General features: G+C 49.0%; 1 protein-coding gene across 2 annotated transcripts in view; it reads right to left on the minus strand.

The window, feature by feature from the left end:
- Positions 1-839: 839 nt before the first annotated feature.
- The window catches only part of ADAP1 (ArfGAP with dual PH domains 1), a 65,575-nt gene continuing 48,622 nt past the window's right edge, over positions 840-17,792 (minus strand). For both annotated transcript variants that reach the window (XM_072023792.1, XM_027468894.3), the window contains exons 5-11: positions 11,778-11,890; positions 9,038-9,184; positions 4,718-4,801; positions 4,182-4,244; positions 3,714-3,785; positions 3,196-3,424; positions 840-2,835 (exon numbers count right to left, since the gene is read on the minus strand). In XM_072023792.1, coding sequence (XP_071879893.1) covers positions 2,807-2,835; positions 3,196-3,424; positions 3,714-3,785; positions 4,182-4,244; positions 4,718-4,801; positions 9,038-9,184; positions 11,778-11,890 — 737 coding nt within the window. In that variant the 3' untranslated portion in view covers positions 840-2,806. The remainder of the gene's footprint in view (positions 2,836-3,195; positions 3,425-3,713; positions 3,786-4,181; positions 4,245-4,717; positions 4,802-9,037; positions 9,185-11,777; positions 11,891-17,792) is intronic.

Genomic DNA, 17,792 nt, shown 5'->3' on the forward strand with positions numbered 1-17,792 from the left:
ACACATGATCTTTCTAGCTCCCTAAAACCACAAACAAACAGCCTGGCCTGGCTTTCCCCTATTATTAACGTGCCTTTTTACGAGAAAAAAAAAAAATAAATACCATACTTTTTTGTAAACTATATATACATATACACACACAGAGTGCTATGTATGTGTGTGTACATACGTTTCTATGCGCTATACTTAGTTTCAATTACATAGAACAATGCATGTGTATACGTTTTATATATAACTATAAAACAAACACCCAGGTGCATGCTTTTCATTAAAAATTAATAAATTTAGTTATAAAAAGGCTATAGCACCAGCTATAGATGAACAGGCAATGTATGTATGTACACGTGTGAGATAGATATATATCTATTTGTAAATTAAATTAGATTTCTATAAACGTATATTTTAATAGATGCATAAAGCCATACATGCATATGTTCTTACAAACTATAATATATATACATACACACAAAAAATCTGTTTTGCACACAGCATCCTATAACATGAAATGGGGTTTATATCTGTGTGCCTGGGTAGGCTCAGTAAAATACATTTTCTGTGTGTATGCATACATCAAATAAAAATGTATCATGGCTCACTATACAGTACAGCTCGGTACGCACACGGACGCTGTGTTATATGTGTGTTATATAACACAGTTATTTCACAAACCCGCCCACCCCAGCCCACCCCCTTGGGCAGCCCCAGCGGGCTGCGTGGTGCTGTGGGTGCCCAGCGCTCTACCAGCACCTTTCACACCTCGCCTCGTTGTGGTTGGAGGCTCAGGGTTTGGTTTGAAGCCCCCATCTTACCTCTCCCGCAGAGCCAGCACGACACTGCCACCCATCTGACATCATAATTTATTGGTGCGAATGACATTTAGTACCACAGTTGTCTTACCAGTGACATAACAAACGTACACAGCCCATGAGATGGGTTCGGTTACAAACACCAACGTAAGGAACGCGTCGGACAGATCAGTGTCTCGGTCTGTTACTCAATGGATGCAGAAAAACATTTTTTTCAGGTAAAAATTCAGCACGTTGTGTGCAGGTCCCAGCCCAATCGCCACGAACGCGTCACCCCCCACCCGCAGCAGTTACAGTGCTCAAAACATTGCTGAAATGTCACTTCAAGCAGCTTTTTTATCTTCAGAAAAAAATTAACCAAAAAAAAAATAATTAAGGGATGAATTGGGGGAAAAAAGTGCAACAACCAGTTTGCAGAAGCACCGTGTCAGCAGCCAGCAGGGCTGAAGGGAGGCGCCTGCACCCGGGCTGGGCACAACCCAGCCTGAAGCTCAACCCCAACCAACCCGGCCCCAAAAAGACAGCGACAGCCCAGCCAGGGGGTGAGAAGCCTCTGTTGGAAACTAGCCCAGAGACAGCATCGCCACCACTTAGGAGGCGTGACGCCCACCCACACCTGATTTATTTATAGTTTACCTCTACGGCAGCGGGAGGATCAGTCATCTAGCAACATTTACACGCCATGAGACCACGCAAGCCAAACTTGGGCTCCATTTCCACCCAAGCTGCCCAGGAGGCGCATGCCCAAGGTCCCCGCGGTGCCTCCAGCCCAGACCATGTCCAGGCACAGCCCCCGCTGCCTCCCTGCCGGGGCCTCTGCCCGCACGGGCACCGAGGAAGCGGCCACGGTGACAGCGGTGGTGGCTTCCAGAGGACGGGTGGGCTCAGCTGGGAAGGGCGGCGCTCCCCTGTCCCTTCTGGGGAAGCAGGAGGAGCTTCACCTTGGCACAAACTGGGATGGCAGGGTGGAAGCAGCTGGGGCACTGCATGGGAAGTACTGTCCGTGGGGAGGAACGCGGGGACAAACTTACTACCAGGAGTTGATTTAAGCTGCTCTGAGCTCTGGCACTTCTTCGTGTTTTAAGGATCCGGAGGATGTGGGCGAGCAGGACACACGCCGTTGCCTTCTCACACGGTTTGGTCACCTCCAAACTCCCCTGCCAGGCAATGGCTGCAGCTTCCTACATTTAAAGACAATGTTTTCTCTCCTTCATTAGGGTCATGCTTCACATCCCGTTAGGATGTCAGCATCTCAGGGACTCACGGTCTCCTCTAGGAAACGGCTGTCAGGGAGCCGGGGCAGCAGGAGGAGCAGGTGGATGCCCCCAGCAGCAGTGGGGCCAAGGCTGACCCAGCCGAAGCCCTCTGGTGAGCCTGGGCCTTGGCTGAGCTCTGCCACCAGAGCAGGTGGCTCGGCCCTGGGGCTGCATCTCCTGCAGAACTGAAGCGGCACTGAGCCACAGGGGAAGAAAAGCAGCTTACCACCAACCCCACCACCCAGCAGCACCTCAGAGAGGGCATTTGAGTGGGCAGGAGGGATGGAGCACATCCTCTTGTCCCCCAAAACAGTCACCACTCGCCACAGGGAACCATTTTGGGTTTTTGCACTGGCCACGGACCAAATTGTCCAGAAAAAGCCCCGTACCCATGAGATGTGCCACCAAAACTCCTTGTCACCCCATGGTGGGGCACCCCTTCCAGCCAGCACGGTCCTCGAGGCAGGTACCTACTGCAGGAGGCACCCAAATCAGCTGCACGTGGACACGAGGTGCAAGGGGGAGCCATGGAAACAAATTTCAGGTTGGATCAGCATCTGTCGCATTTCGCTGCTGCCCTTCTTGGCTTCCAACATGATCAAGTGAATGATGAAGGGAAAGGGAAGTATTATTATTATTATTATTACTGTTATTATTATTAATAATTATTTTTAACATTTCAAATAAAACCATGTTGTGTTGTAAACAGAAGCTCATTCCTCAGGTCTGACCAGCCAGTCCCATCTAAGGTTTATGCTTGAAATGGGCTTCCACTGAAACAAACAAAAAAACAACACAGAAAACGAAGTTAAAGCCAGGAGCATCAGGAGCACGACAAGCCCAGCTCTGCGAGCAGACCTCGTGCTGCTGATGCTCTTTGGGTCTGATTATCCTCATAACTGGGCAACCGATTGTGCTTACAGTACTGCGGACACCATCACAGGGTGAGGAGGAGGGAAGCAGGAGGACACCACCCTCCTCCTCCAGAGGTGAGCCTCACAGAGGCTGCTCACACCGCACGCAAGGGAGCAGCCACAGGCATCACATCCCTGACCCTTCTCCATCCATCCCTTCCTCTAACAAATGGGAAATAAATGGGAGGAGGCTGTTCTGCAGACCTCGTGAGCACACACCTGCGTATTCCTGAGGCAGCATCGGCCTGCTTATAACCTTCTGGAAGGTGGTGATCCACTCCAGCTGGTCGTCCTCTGTCTCACAGGCAAAGAGGAATTTCCTGTCCGGGGTGACGATGGTGATGCCGTGCTGCCAGTGATTTCCCTGCGTGGATGGCGGGAGCCCTTCCAGGACTTTGTAGCTGTTTTCCTTGCTCCCAATGAACACCTCCCCTCTTGCAAAGGCATCCTAGAGGACAGTGGAGCAGTGAGGCAGGATACAGAAGAGCCATCTCATGGGCTTGCTGTGCACGTGGCCAGAAGTGCAAAGTGCAGCAGCCAAGCACCAAAAACACCGGTGATCCCATGGAGCACCCAGGACTCAGGACCTGTCCCCCTCAGCCCCACCCCAAGGAATGCATAATCCAGATGTAGAAAAATCTGCACTTGGTGAGGGTTGCTCAAGCATTCTGGTGAGGGTCAGCCTGGGCTTTACTGCAGATGATGCCCTGCAGACAGCCCAGGCTCCTTTGTCTTACCAGGGGATCTTTGAAATACATCAGCCTTCGGTCATCCATGGTGAACCACCGCTTCTTGAATCCTTCTGTTTGCTGGAGAGTCAAGAAGTGCCGGATTACACACCAAAATAAGCAGCACCTTTCTCACTGGGCACCACCCAGGGCTTTGGGGTTGCTTTGGGCAGCTTCAAGGACCCAGGCAGGCCAGGGCAATTTGGGAAAGGCAGTTTCTGGGACCATCTGCACCTGGTGGGCTTGTAGAAATGGCCAGCAATCAGGGAAATGGGGTGGGCTGGTCTGTGATAATTTCAGATTTTTTAACCTTTGCTTCCAAACCCAAAGTACAGGGGTGAAATGCTCATTAACGTGATTACAGCGTTTCAGCTTCACCTCTCCAGTGAGGGTGACCGTCCCACCAGCAGACCTTTCTCCACCCAGTACAGAGAAAGCCTTGGTGTTGGGGGTATTGCAGAAACATTTATACCCTACCTTTGGCCCCGTTTTCTCCATGTATCCTTCTTTCAGGTAGTTTCTAGAAAGCTTTGGCACCAGCTGGAACAACCCAAACAGGAGAGAAAAAAAGAGCGTGGCATCAGCTATGGGGGTGGGGGGGAACTGGGCAGCTATGGAGGTCCCTGGACAAGGGAAAGCCCCAGCTGAGCCCAGCCAAGCCCTCTGTCAGCAGATCTCATGGGCACCCAAACCTTCTCACTGACCACTGGACAAAGCAGTAACTCTATTAAAGCTTCTGGAGAAGGAGATGGGTTTATTTGTTGGGTTTTGTTGGCGATTCTATGCAGATGTGCCAGCCACCTGTACCACAGCAGACCAGTAAGGCTCTCTCCTTTTGGTTTTTATGATTTTCCCTGTAGAACTTTTTGTCTGAAAATGGTCTGAAGCCCCTTACACCAAAATAATGGTAATTGCCCAGCACACATTGAAGGACGGAGCACTCCCAAGCTTTCCTCTTTTTTAACACGATGATAAAAATGAGTAAGAAAAAAAAAACACGCAGGAAAACTCACATCAGCGTCGCTGGCTCCAGGGAACGCCACTTGTAAGTAATGAAAACGTGCTGCCCGGATGGCATTGAACCAATCCACGATTTCCTAATAACAAGAAAGAAAAAGAACAGCGAGTCATGCAGTGTGCACATAATGAAATGATGTGATCCTGCTTCATTTCAACTCTCCCAGCACTTTGTCCCAAGTGACAAGAGTGCAGTTTAGTGGCAGCCCTCAAAAACAAAACAAAACAAAAAAAAACCTCTGCCCCACGGAGAGCATGGTGAGGTGCCCAGGTTGTACACAGGATGAGGATTACGAGCCATCACCTCTGAACAAACAACCTCCAACAATGGGTATGACCCTTCACATGCCATAGCCACTACCCGAGCATCATTTTTCTGTAAACGATGCTTGCAGGGCTCAGAAAACCGGTAGCACTTCTCATCCCAGCTCCCCGTCTGCTTAAGTAGCGCTTGTGGGAGGGGGAAGGTCAGCAGAGGAAAACCCAGCTGGCGGCTTGAAATGAGATTTCAGGTGACTCAGGAGCCATCGCTTAGCATTAGTGGAGCCCAAAGCAGCGGGGAGCTCCAGGACGAGGAGCAGCAGGACATGCAGGGGGTGCTTGCTGGCCCCAACCCCTCCTCCTGGCGCACAAAGAGCCGGTGAAGCCCACCATGGATATGTTGAGCCCAGCAGCAAGCCTGATCCTGGGAACATGTTTTGGTTTTTGTTTTTGTTTTTGTTTTGTTGTTTTTTTTACCCCTGTTCAACCCCTTTTGCTTGCAGGTCCAAAGCCAGCCTGACACCACGGCAGCCTGTTCCCCATCACCAGTCTCATCCTTCTGCATGAAGAGCGTGTGAGGAAGCTTTTAATGCCTGAATCCTCCCCAGATTCAGAGGCCATAGCAATATAGTTCTGTATTTTGCTAAAAGAGTGACCAAATATCTCTATCCTTGTACTGCAGACCACCAGCCATATCCTTGAGTCCTCTGTGAAAAAGCACAATGATACTGAAGTTTCAGTCCAATTCTCAGATGCTGTGGCACTTCTTCCTTTCCAGGGAAAAAACCTCCTTCCATTCATTTCCCCTCCAAAATAGCTGTGGTTACGCAGGAGACGGATGCACGGGTTGTTATTAACATGCATGAAGTGTTCTGTGAGCCAGACGTGATCCTAAGATAACCAACCTTCCAGGTGAGGTTGCTGTAGTGTAGGAAATACCGTAACCAAGAAGTCTGCCTTCAGTAAGATCTAATTTTTACGTACTTAAAAATGACTGAGGGCAAAAAAAAGGCCCTTATTTGCAATTTCTCAGTTTTAGGGAACTTGAGGTATCTTAAAAATGACCTAATGTAGCAAATAGACATCCTCTAAAAGTTCTGATGTTCTGCTTTGGCTTGTTATCTATTTCAAGTTGAAAGGGGAAAAAACATAACAGGACATATGCAAACAACGTTTTGGAAAACTCTGACCTGCTTGTCTGAGGTTCTACTTACTTATCACTTGCTTTTCTACCTTAAGCAGCTAAGCAGACCCCAGATAGCAGCACAAAGAGGATCAGCAGGAGGAACTGGCTCCTCAAGTTAACGATGACCATAACAGGCTAGAGGTAATGAAAAATAAGCTGTAATGTTAACGTGGTGATATTTTGTACAATCACCAGCTGGAAGGCTACTGGATGTCCTGCCTGAGGGTCGCCTCCTTGACTGGGATGTGAGGCAGGGTTTCTCCCTGCAGAAAAGCAGAGGACGAAACTCTCATGGACTGCAGACAACCGATCATTTCTTAGAGAATGAATTACCCATTGCCTCAGCACCTTTCTTTACACAAAACTGTACCTGTCTGCAAAGCCAGGAGGCTCCCTTGCTAAAGGTTTTATGCATTTATAATCATGAACACCACCACAGATTTGGTGAGGATATATCTGATCTGCAAGAACAACTTTAAACTGCTTGGTGGTTTTGGACAGGAAAATGTTGTCTCATGAGCTCGTTAGTAGAGATTCCTTTAACTGATTTATGTCTCCGAGCAAGCAGAGAAAATGAACTCCTGGCAGTACCTTTGCAGATGGCTCTTGCAGGCTCTCAGCTTCTTCCTGATTTGCTGGCAGTGCCACCACAGACCCAACTTCACATGCCTGATGGTGCCTCCAGCCTCTGTCCCAAACCTGAGCTACCTGCACTGCCAATGCAATCTCAGACTGGATAAAAATACAAATTCTTCTCATCATTCCTCCTGCTCATCAATCCCTGGAGCTCAAGCAACAAACTCCTGCTGTTGCTGAGTGATCCCCCATGCCACCTCTGCCTGTCCTGAAGGCTCCTGGTGCGGCTCTTTGGCATTGAGGAAGAGCACTCAGCTAATTTGTCCAGAAAAGATTCAAAGATAATGGTTTTTACTCCGAAGGGTGGCCTTTCCTGGAGATCCAGCCCACCTCTAAGGATGCTAAGGATGACGATAACGTCAGGGACGGCAGCAGCACACAGCAGCTTTGAGCTGCTCCTGTGTTGGCTTCCAAAAGTCCTGCAGAGGGAGCTTCAGCCCCAGCCAGGAGATCAGTGCGGTGGGAAATCAGCATCTGCAGCTTTTCTACGAGCCACGGCGTGCCTGGAGCCCTGCCAGCCTGCCTGCCTTCAACCATCAGAGCAGGTCCTGATGGTACAGTGTATGAGACCTATAATTCAAACCCTGCTGCTCTCCTCTCCTGCACCTCCCTGGCTCCAGCTCAGGCCATCAAAAGGTCTAGTGGCCTTTAACAAACTAACCCTTCTCCTGGCAAAACAGGCAGAGCTCTGCTAAGGCCTTGTTTGCACTGGAAAATGGTGCCAAGTAGAACCCCTGGATCATTTTTAGTTTAACAGACATGGGGTGTGATGCACACAGCCTTCAGCTGTGCTGCTCTGGCCTAAAGCTTCAGCTGTTGTTGTGGCCTAAAGTGAAAAAGCGAGCTCCTCTGCTCCTCCCGCTCACATGCAGGGTGTGCTGCTCTTCATTTCATTTCCAGCACAGCCGCTGTCCATCTCTAGCAGGTGCCTCAGGCTCACCTCAGCTGGCTTGGTCCATGTGGTGGTGGGTAGGTGCTAAGGAAGCCCCCAGCTGCATGGAGCTGCCCCAGCCCCCGGAGCTTTGGGGCAGCAGCAGGGTGACACAGGCTGGCCCTCCGGCCTTGATCCTCTTGGGTGCCTCACTCCAGTGAGTTTTTGAGGTTATTACCACAGAGTGTTTGACCTTCTTGCACTCCTCAACCAGCCAAAAGGGCAACGAAATTTCAAGGAAGTTGAGAGAAATTCAGCTTAGGCGTTATCAGATGGCACCAGTGAGCTTCCTGCCCACACACCCCAACGGAGGCAGGAGCAACCGCGTTCAACCCGTGGGAGCAGAAATTCAGACCAGGCAGTCCTGGCTCCAGCAGTGGCCTCAACGTCACAAAATGCTCCTTCGAAGAGGGGCCTCGGCTGAAAAATCGTCTTTTTCAATCCAAGATAATTAACAGCAAAATCCCAGCTCTACTGAGCAGACTGCCAGCACCACAGACAGGGGCACAATGGTGGGATTCAGCTTTCACAGGAAGGAGCTCCTTCCTTTTATTTCTTGTGCTTGTCCTCAAATCAGGAGCACCTTGTATTTTGGTGACACAGCTGGACTGTGGTCTGGAGACAAGTGGCTCTGCTGTGAGCACGGACTGCTTATTGCTAGCAAGGCCGGCTGGCTCCCCCCACCTGGGTGAACGGAGAACGGGCTGTGCATCCACACAATTCCACAAGTCCTGGGGGACCTGCTGTGCTGGTCCACATGGGATTGCCACCAGAACAGGGTTGTAAACACCACATGAACATGACAGCTCTAGGTTTGGGTTTATTGGCCACCCCAGGGCTGCTATTTTTTGGGGAACCCCAAATATTTGGTGGAGGAAAGAGATGAAGATATGCCTGCCAGATGGCATCACAGCAAACTCACCTGGTTCTGCTCTCTGAATGTACACCAGTGCGTGGGGACAAAACCCCAGCCTGCACTGCTGACTCCAATGGTGCAGTGTGGTGACTCTCAGGTTCTTCTTGGTGGCCCCATGGACAAGTCCCCTCCAACACCCTCCAGGAGGACTGTGACCCTCCTCTCACTGCCCTGACCTCTGTGTCCCACTGTCCTCCTTGTGCAAAGAAATGCCCCAGGCCCCTGAGCCCTCTTCTCCACAGATTTCCATTTTAGAAAGCCCCAAATCCTTCCCACATCCCCCAGCAACTCCCAGCTGGGTTAGAGGCGGGTGTGACCCAGGCTGGCTCTCCACAGCACCAATCCCTCAGGACCTCGAACAAGTCCCCATTCCTCCATGCTCTCACCTTGCCATCTTCGTGATAAACAAAGATGTTCCTTGTGCTATTGTCCTTCAAGTAAGTGATCTGCAGTCCGTGTGGGTTCCCGATTTTTGCAGGCTGGAAAGTTGCATTTAAATGTTCAATCTTCATAATTGCTTTGGGTTCTTTTGCCTGAAAAACACAGCTGAGTGAGCAAACACCTGAAAATTGGCTTTTAAACCAGAAAGCAGTTCACTGTGTCAGAAACAAACTCCTGATTGAGGCCATTAGCTACAACACGACGCCCAGCACACAAAACTGCCTGGCGATAATACATCTGAGGCTTTGCTCAGGCAGCGACGAGTGCTTTCTGCCAGCATGGGAAAATGCTCTGCTGTTCTGTGAAATTCCTTAAAGTTCAAGGGGAGAAAGATTTCAGCCCAGAAGCAAAATACAGAGGTCAGGTCTCAAGATAGGATGTTGTGCTATGAAAGACAAGTAACTTCATGCCTCTTCTCCCTACTTCTAATTCCATTGTCTCCTGACTCATAGATTTCCTCCAGCCTCGTTACATGATGATAAATGACCACCATTTACACCTGGATGAGTACTATTAAAGAAGAAAGAAAACCACTCAGCCAGACAAAAAAAAAAAAAAAGCACAGACTGCTAAATAACAGGCCAGAATGCTTTCTGCATCTCAAGCACCCCCAGCCAGTTCATCCTTGCCCAAGAGGGATGGAGGATTGTCCCCCTTGCAAACATCAGACCTGACTGCCAGGGTCACCATGCTCACATCCCCACTGGTCCCATCCTTCCACATGAGCCACTGGCTTCTGACTCTGCACCTCCATTTGACCTCTAAACTGGGTATTTTCTTTCCAGAGGATCAAATATGTATTTCACAACCACCTCTGGGATGGATTAGCCCAGCAATGACTCTAGATCAGGCCAGTCCCAAGCACCAACCCCATCCTCACCCCCTGTGGCAGGTCACCTGTATTCTGCAGCAGTGTCTTCTTACAAACCAGCGCTAGAAGTGTACCACCCTTTTAGAACTAAATGAATACAATAAAGAAATGAAACATTCTGAGAAATAAAGATTATGCTCTTTGTAACACCAGCTTTAGGCCGTGCTAAGTCTCTTGAGTTACAGCTGCAATTAGCTAAAGGAGAAACCCCCCAGAGCCAATTCCCACTCCATGGGATGTGACGCAACCCATGCATGAAGACGTGAGTGTCTCCAGACAGCAGCACTGGGACACACGGATGAGAGAGGCTCCATCTCCCTGGAAGCTAGCTGGCAGTTGGCCAAGCTGGTATTGCTTTATTCTGCTGCAATGGGGACAAAACCAGAAGGATTTTTCAGAAGGAGATGAACAGCTTTGTGGGTGGTGACTAATTTCAACCCAATGCTCCCACTGCCTGAACCATCACGGTGTGACAGGACTTGAAACCTCAAGAAGCTGAAGAAAACTCCTTGGTGGCATTTTGCTGCTCATTTCTGCACCCCAGGACAAGGATGGGGGCAGAGAGAGGTGGCTGACACAGCCTGAGACACAGCCAGGGGACAGAAGGCCATGCAGTGGAGCCATGGTCCCCCTCCCAGTGCCACAGGGAAGTCCCTGCATGGGAGGAGTTGCCAGCACTGCTTCGGGAACTTGGGGACTTGCCGTGGAAGCCAGCCTGCTGTGGGTGACCACAGGGGGGAAATCCCAGCAGAGAGGATGCGCCGTGGCAGTGCCGTTCCCACCATGGCTATATGGTCACCAGTGAATTGAAAAAAAAAAGCCTTAAGCCACCATAGCAGTTAATAGCAACTGAATCGGGGCCGGATTTGGGACTTTCACTTCTCCCTCACTTATGACTGGCCATCTCCTGTCAGGATGCATAATTGCACCACCCCACGCAAAGCTGAAAAAGAAGACAGTGCTATCTAAGCTAGCCACTGGGCATGGAGAAGCATGGCTGGATGGTCCCCCCCTCTGCACGAATGGCCAACAATGTCCCCATCACAACGCAGCACTTGCACCAGATATTTTTAGAGGCTTGCTGATGGCTCTGGATGGCTGTCGGTGTTTTACTGGAGCTTGATGCACAGCTGTGATGGAAGCATTACCCTCTCTGAAGGTGATCAAGACACATTGAAGGTTTCAGGGGAGACTAAGAGATCAGAGGAAAACACCTCAGCTCCCTCCATTATGTGGTACAGAGTAGTAGAGTGTCTGTCCGTTCATCACCCATCCAATTTTCATGGTAATAGCTCTGTATCTCACTTACAATAAATGAAATCTGCCCTGGGGGAAAAGACAAATGCTTCTACCGCTTGACACTGCAAGAGAAAAACCCGAGGACTTTCCCTCAGGATTGCTTGCCATGTCACTTAAAGGAGGTTTCAGCCCCCAGTGACCCCTGTGAGGTGGCGTTACCTTTGCCACTAGCTAGCCACAGACAGGAAATCCATCTCAGCTGGATCATACACAGCCAGAGCTGAGAAAAACTCCTTCATTAGTGGTTTAAGGAAAATCTTACAGACTTTAAAACACAGCAGGAGGATGTAAAATGGTCAGTTAGGGTGTCCCACCGTGACTGTGGTGGTGGACCAAGAGCATACCCTACAATGAGGCTGGCAAGCTGGTGCCCTTGTCCTGTGCTGATCAGTGACCAACAATGCTATGAAAACTCTGTAACCCTATAAATTAAACAGTGGCCTGGAAATTATTTGTTCACAGATGCTCTTACTGTTGTGCTCCCCCATCAACAAAGAGCAGCCCCAGAAACTCACGTCATTTTTGTTGAAGTACTTCAGTGCACCTTCCCTCTCCGATAACACAAATTTTCGGCTTAGGAATTGCCCGTTGTCACGTCCTCTCTTCCACAGAAATCCTTCTCGGTACCCTGCAGCAGAAAGCAATTGCTGAGAACCAGGAATAAAACATATCGCTGAAAAAAGAGATAGGATAAAGAATAGGAGAAGAACTTTGACATCAAAACCAAGTAGATCAAATGTGTGGCTGGATCGCACAAGACAGAAGAAACAGGTTTTTCCTTCGGATTTGCCTTTCTCACTCTGATGCTCTTTCCCAACCTCCTGTACGTCAGAGATCCCCACGCTCTGATACAGCGACGTGCCAGGTAAAGGGGGATTTGCACCATGCTTCACACGCTGTGGTATGGGCAAAGACTTGAGCCCTTGTTCCCAAGGGACAACCCCGCCACAGCTCCTGGTACCTCCTCTCCCAGCTTACAGAAATAGCACTTCTGGAGCAAGAGGAAGGCAGGCAAGACGGGGCCTCCTGCACTGATAAAAAACAGGAACCCCCAAGAACTGTCCAATAAAAGCTTTATGATATAAATTTAAGATATAATTATTTAAAAGTCCCACTGAAAAAAGTGTTCCCCTTTCTCTTAATTTCAATCCTTTCAGGTTTCCAGTTTTGGCTCTCAGAAGTTAGGATTTTAAAGTTAAAAACTGCACATTTTATAACAACTTGCAACTATTCTTTGTTTTAGTAAGTGGAAGTGGCTATGGAATCATTAAGCAGCCTGTCCTTCATCTGAGTGCTATGAATGGTGGTGTAGAGAAAATCCTTATTCAACCTGCTTTTCAGACAGTTGTTCATGTCACCCAGTGTCATGTAGGATTTATTTAACACACAGATGAAGAGATGCACAAAAACCACTCAGCCAACTCCTCAACACTCACTCTACAGGTACAAATGATATAAAATGGTTCCATGCCATAAGAAACCTAGAGAAAAAAAAAGTCCACACACACACAAGTACATTTAACAATCAGAAATGACAGAAAGAAAAGAGTAACACAGACAAGGGCTAAAGATGCTAACTGAAGAGAAATTGCCCATCTAGCTAAACGTGCCTTTGCTGCTAAGTCAAGATACCAGTTTATTCTGTCTGGACTGATGAAATCCCAAGCCAAATACCTTTTCCAGCTCCTCAGAGAGACCTTTGCTGACTGTGAGGCAAAGCTGTCAACATCTGGTGTAAATAAGTGCAATGGCAAAGCCCGTGCCATCAGTAATGCTGAATGCTAACTACAGCGTCATAAATCCGAGCTCACATCAGCTGCTGGCGTGCAGGACTGCCAGTGGGCTGATAACGTGCTGCAGATGTAAGGGGTGGAAATACTTACAGCTGTCTGCGGCCTCTCCTTTGTCTCTGTATTTTATTTGGGTCATGTGTTGCAACAGGACTTTCTTTTAAAACGTGGTATCACACTGCTGCCCTCCCGTCCCTCCAGCACAGGACAAATGCTCCGCATGGGCACAGCACCGAGACCCACTCACAGCAGCACACGTACACCAGCCCAGGAACCAAAGCACCGACACCAGAGACATCAGGAGAATTACAGGGGCAAAGCTCTTACTGTGCTCCAGCCGTCTGTCCTTCAGGCTTGGGGTGTATCCTCCCCAAAGGCTGGCGGATTCAGTCTAACAATTCGATCCCGTCCCAACTCCAGCTGGGACTTTTCTACCAAAAAGCCATGCCCAATCCCTCGGAGGGCACTCGCAGTGTTAGAAAGAAGCGCCCACTGACAGCTAAGACCCAACACCTAAGCAAGGGGAAGCCGGCCAAGAAAGCCACCAGAAGAGCCCAGGGCAGCAGCATCCACACGAGGCACAGCCTGAGCTGCTCTCATCACCGCTGCAGCACAAATTAATTCCCAGCTTTGCAGGGAAGGCCACTACCTGCCAGGGTTGTATCAGCAAAACCGCTACGTGCCCGATAGCGCCTGAACGAGACAGAGCTGGACAGGGATCCCAGCCCTCACAACACGGGGCTGACAGGAGTCAGACAGGCTGCAGGTTCTGCCCAGCTGATAAGTCGTAAAAACGTGAGATTTGCTTCACACGAGGCAGAGATGCTGCTAGGGCTCTGATGGCTGGTGGCTGCCCTCCGGAATGGCAAGTGGCTAAGCAGCGGGGATGGTTTCAGAGCCTTGCTGCGGCTGACACGGGGGAAACACTGCCAGCTCGTCAGGGGCTGGAGAGCTGGGTCTGGAGGAAAGGACCCTGGTGCCAAAGAAGAGAGAGGGAAGACAGCACGTGGAAGATGGTGACAAATGCAAAATACAAGGTGATGCAGGAGGAAACACAGTCTTGTAGTTCAGAAACACCCGCCTGGGTTTGCCCAGCTCAGCAGAGTGCGCTGGGCACAGAGCTCAGCCCTCAGCAGCACAACCTCGGAGCAACTCCTCACGTTTTGGCTGCAGGTTGCATTCCCTCACTCCTCTGGAGGGTTTTGTTACAAACATCTGAATGGCACAGGGTGGAAGGGTGCTGCAGGCATTCCCTGTTAAACTTGCTCTCCTCCACAATTATTATTTTTTTTTTTTTGTGTAATTTCTCTTAACACTTCAGGAGCAGGGAATAAAAAACTCTCCGCATTTCCCCAAAGAGGATCTCAAATTCAAATAACTGGAAATTTGTAAAGCCCACACAACACTTGCCCCAGCACACAGGCATCCTAATGGTTTTATACAAAGAGGTGGAAGCACACAGAGGTTTGGTGAGCTGCCGAGGACAATACTGTGAGCCAGTGCCAAGGCCAGGCTGGAAGGCTAGGTTTTCATGCCCTCATGTGTATGGACATTTGCATCATTTTGATTTCCCTTTTTCCAGCCCTTTGTGGCAAAACACAGTTATCTGAATTCCACTCCAAGGGAGAAAAAAATAAATTAATTAAAAAAAATAACAATAATCAAACAAAAAACCCCAACATAATAGCAAATGCAATCCCTTTCCATAGTTCATATGCCAGATCTTTCCAGAACCATTGCCTCTGCAAAAGAGCTCCTGGCTGCTCGGACAAAGCCAGCTGCTAATTTTGCTGTACTTTGGCACAGATTTTCTTAAATCCTTTACTTGCTTCTTTTCTTTCTTTCTTCCTCCAGGGCTGTGTCCTCGGGAGCTGTTCCTCTGCTCTGTCCAAACGTGCTGCCTGCACCCCTGTCAGCGCTGATTAAATGCAAAACACAACAAACTGGACGTGAACTGAACATGAACTCATCCAGCTTCCCCAGGCAAACAGTATGTCAGCAAGACGTGTCCTCAGCAGCCCGATCTAAAAGATTGCAAAAACAGCTGGAGAAAGAACTGCAGGAGGCTGGAGAGGGGAGCAGATCTCAGAGCTGAGGTACCAGAGTCCCTCCTCGCCTCTGCACTACCTTACCAACAGCTTCCAGAGTAAAGGTACCTGGTCACATTTAGACCTTCATGAAGGTTGTTCTGCTCGTGCTGAAGCAAAACAACCCCCAGCCCTGCCACACTTGCCAATTCGTAGCACTAGGGCACGTTTGTATCCTCTCCCAAAGGACGTGGCCGCCTGTCGACGCCGCGCTTGATCACCAGCACCCAGCCGTGGCTGCAGAAAGAACTACCTGACGGAGACCTGCTGGCCAGCACCCTTTAGAAATAACACTCTCTCACTTCAACCACCTGCCAAAACGAAAAACCAAACTGTCAGCTCTGCCACAAAATGGGGACACTTGTAAAAAAGCCGCCAAACGGTTGTGACAAAGTTGGCCAACAAACAGCACGCACGTTACCTGAAATGGCACAGCCCTTAGGGTGCTCCAGCCCAACCCAGTTTCTCACCATCCAAGGGGCTACAGAGGAAGCACGGGAGAGGATTTGCTCTCAAGACAGTCTAACACAGATACCATCTTTCCATCTGACTTCCTCCAGCAATTTGTCCAAGTTCCCTATTTTTAAGAAGAGGGATATTGCTACTTCCCCAGCTCTGAGCGCCGTTATGGTGTGTGCTTATTGATGGGGCTTTTGGCATGTCTGAGCATGCGGATTATAGGAAGTACCCAAAATGACTCTTTCAGTTTCAGCCTTTGTTCTCAGAAAACAAAGAAACTCATCCCAAGAGAAGGACAATCACATGCACTGCCTTGGAAAAAAAAAAAAAAATCACGCATGGATTTTGCTTTCCCTCATTCTATGTAAAACACGATAAACTTGTACTTGAACCACATCTGCTCTTCAGTTTCTTTGGTGCTCTACTTTGCAATTTCAGTTGGGAACGGAACTTTTTGTTTCCAGGACATTTCTAGGTCAGTGGTAAAACCAGAAACATGCTTCTATATCCAAACCAAGCACAGTGATAAAGCCAATACTGTGCCCAAGAACAAGTGCATTACTGTGTTGGTTTTTTTCTTGGTCTCACTGCAAGACAAAGCATGGAAGGCTGAAAAAGAGGAAAAAATTTACTCGTGTGTGCAATCCAAGAACAATTGCATTTTCCTAGAGATTGGGCAGGGCCCCTCCACCTACTGAAGTCAGTTTTCTTTTCTCAAGACAGTCAGACAAGGTGCTCTGACCCCAATTCAGAGCTTTGCAGATGAAGAGGAAGATACAAACACAACTACATCACTTTGCTGCTAAAATTACCAGGTACATATCACCGCTTCTGTATGTCAGAAGCCGAGTAGCCTGCTACGCTCCTGCTGTAAGATGTTAATTAAACCAGAATGGTGGGTGGGTACTCACTGGAGTTGATGTGCCTGCTTTTTCTGCGAGGTTAAGGAATTGCATAATTACTTGGAGCAGCTGAGTGGAGAATCCCTACCATCCTTCACCACCACTGACACTGATGTCACAACCTCCTTTTAGCACGAAGAGTCTGAAGGATATTTCCTCAAAAATAAACCATAATCAGGGAGCTGGATTTAGAAGGTGGTGTATCCTAAGGTTTCCCAAGGGACTGGACTTCAAATAGTGTTGCAAAAAGAACCGCACACCTCCTGTTTGGCTGCATCATTGTAAATCGTCTGATTCGATTGCTGTAAGCTGTAATATTTCTTTGCTGTGGTTCATTGACTTCAATGTGAAATTTTTAAGCATTCCAATAAAAATATTTTAAAAAAAGCCAAATTTTCTTGTGGAGTGAAAACACTGCTCTTTGTTTGGAGACAAATTTGTCCTCCCCACACAGAAAGCAGTCCCCTGTAAGTGTTGTCAAGGGCAGTCAGCCAACTGAGAGCTTGCAGCCAAGGCTTCAACTGCTCCTCTGGTCCACCACACGGCACCAGCAGCTTTTTTTCCCTGTCTGCAGCTGTGCTGAGCAGCTTATAACTTCCCTGAAAATAATTCTGCAGTCATCTCCAGATAAATACACTTCCTGCTGGTTACATGTTCAGCAGTGCAGATAGAGGTGTACTGGAGCTGTCAGCATCCACATGTGCAGGAGGCAGACGGGACCCCGGAGGCTGGGGGATGCGGTGGGATCCTCTCCTTTCCCCCAGGCTCTGCTGGCATGGGCCACATGAGGAGCCACCAGGAGCTGCTCCCGTTCAGGCACAGTTCAGTGCTTTGGAAATGAGAGCCTCAGCAAGGAGTGAATGTGTGTTGAGTGGTCCTGCAGACCACATAGTTTCTTTGCCCCTGGAAGGACACCTGGGAGGCACCTCGTGTGGGGATGGGTGTCTGGCGCATCTTGTGTCATACTGAGTGGGATTTCGTGGTGCTGGCCGTGATCTCCTTCATCCCACCATCAAGACAACATCTCCTCAACCCAGCCCCAGGACAACACACCTTTACCACTCCACGTTCAGACAAGCAAATGAGTCCAGGATCTACCATCCACTACACCAGCCATATTCTCATGCACACGCATTATAAAGGGGAGAATTTCCCAGCTCTTAATCAATCAGGCCTCTCCTAATGAACACTTAGCATGCAAATTACCTTTCCTAAAGGCCATTTTGCAGAGAAAGGTTTCCTGTTGCCATCCAGCCTGCCTCTGCTGCCTTCCAGGAGCTCATAAAACAATT

This window comes from Anas platyrhynchos, chromosome 15, assembly GCF_047663525.1.
Source record: "Anas platyrhynchos isolate ZD024472 breed Pekin duck chromosome 15, IASCAAS_PekinDuck_T2T, whole genome shotgun sequence".
Classification (NCBI taxonomy): domain Eukaryota; kingdom Metazoa; phylum Chordata; class Aves; order Anseriformes; family Anatidae; genus Anas; species Anas platyrhynchos.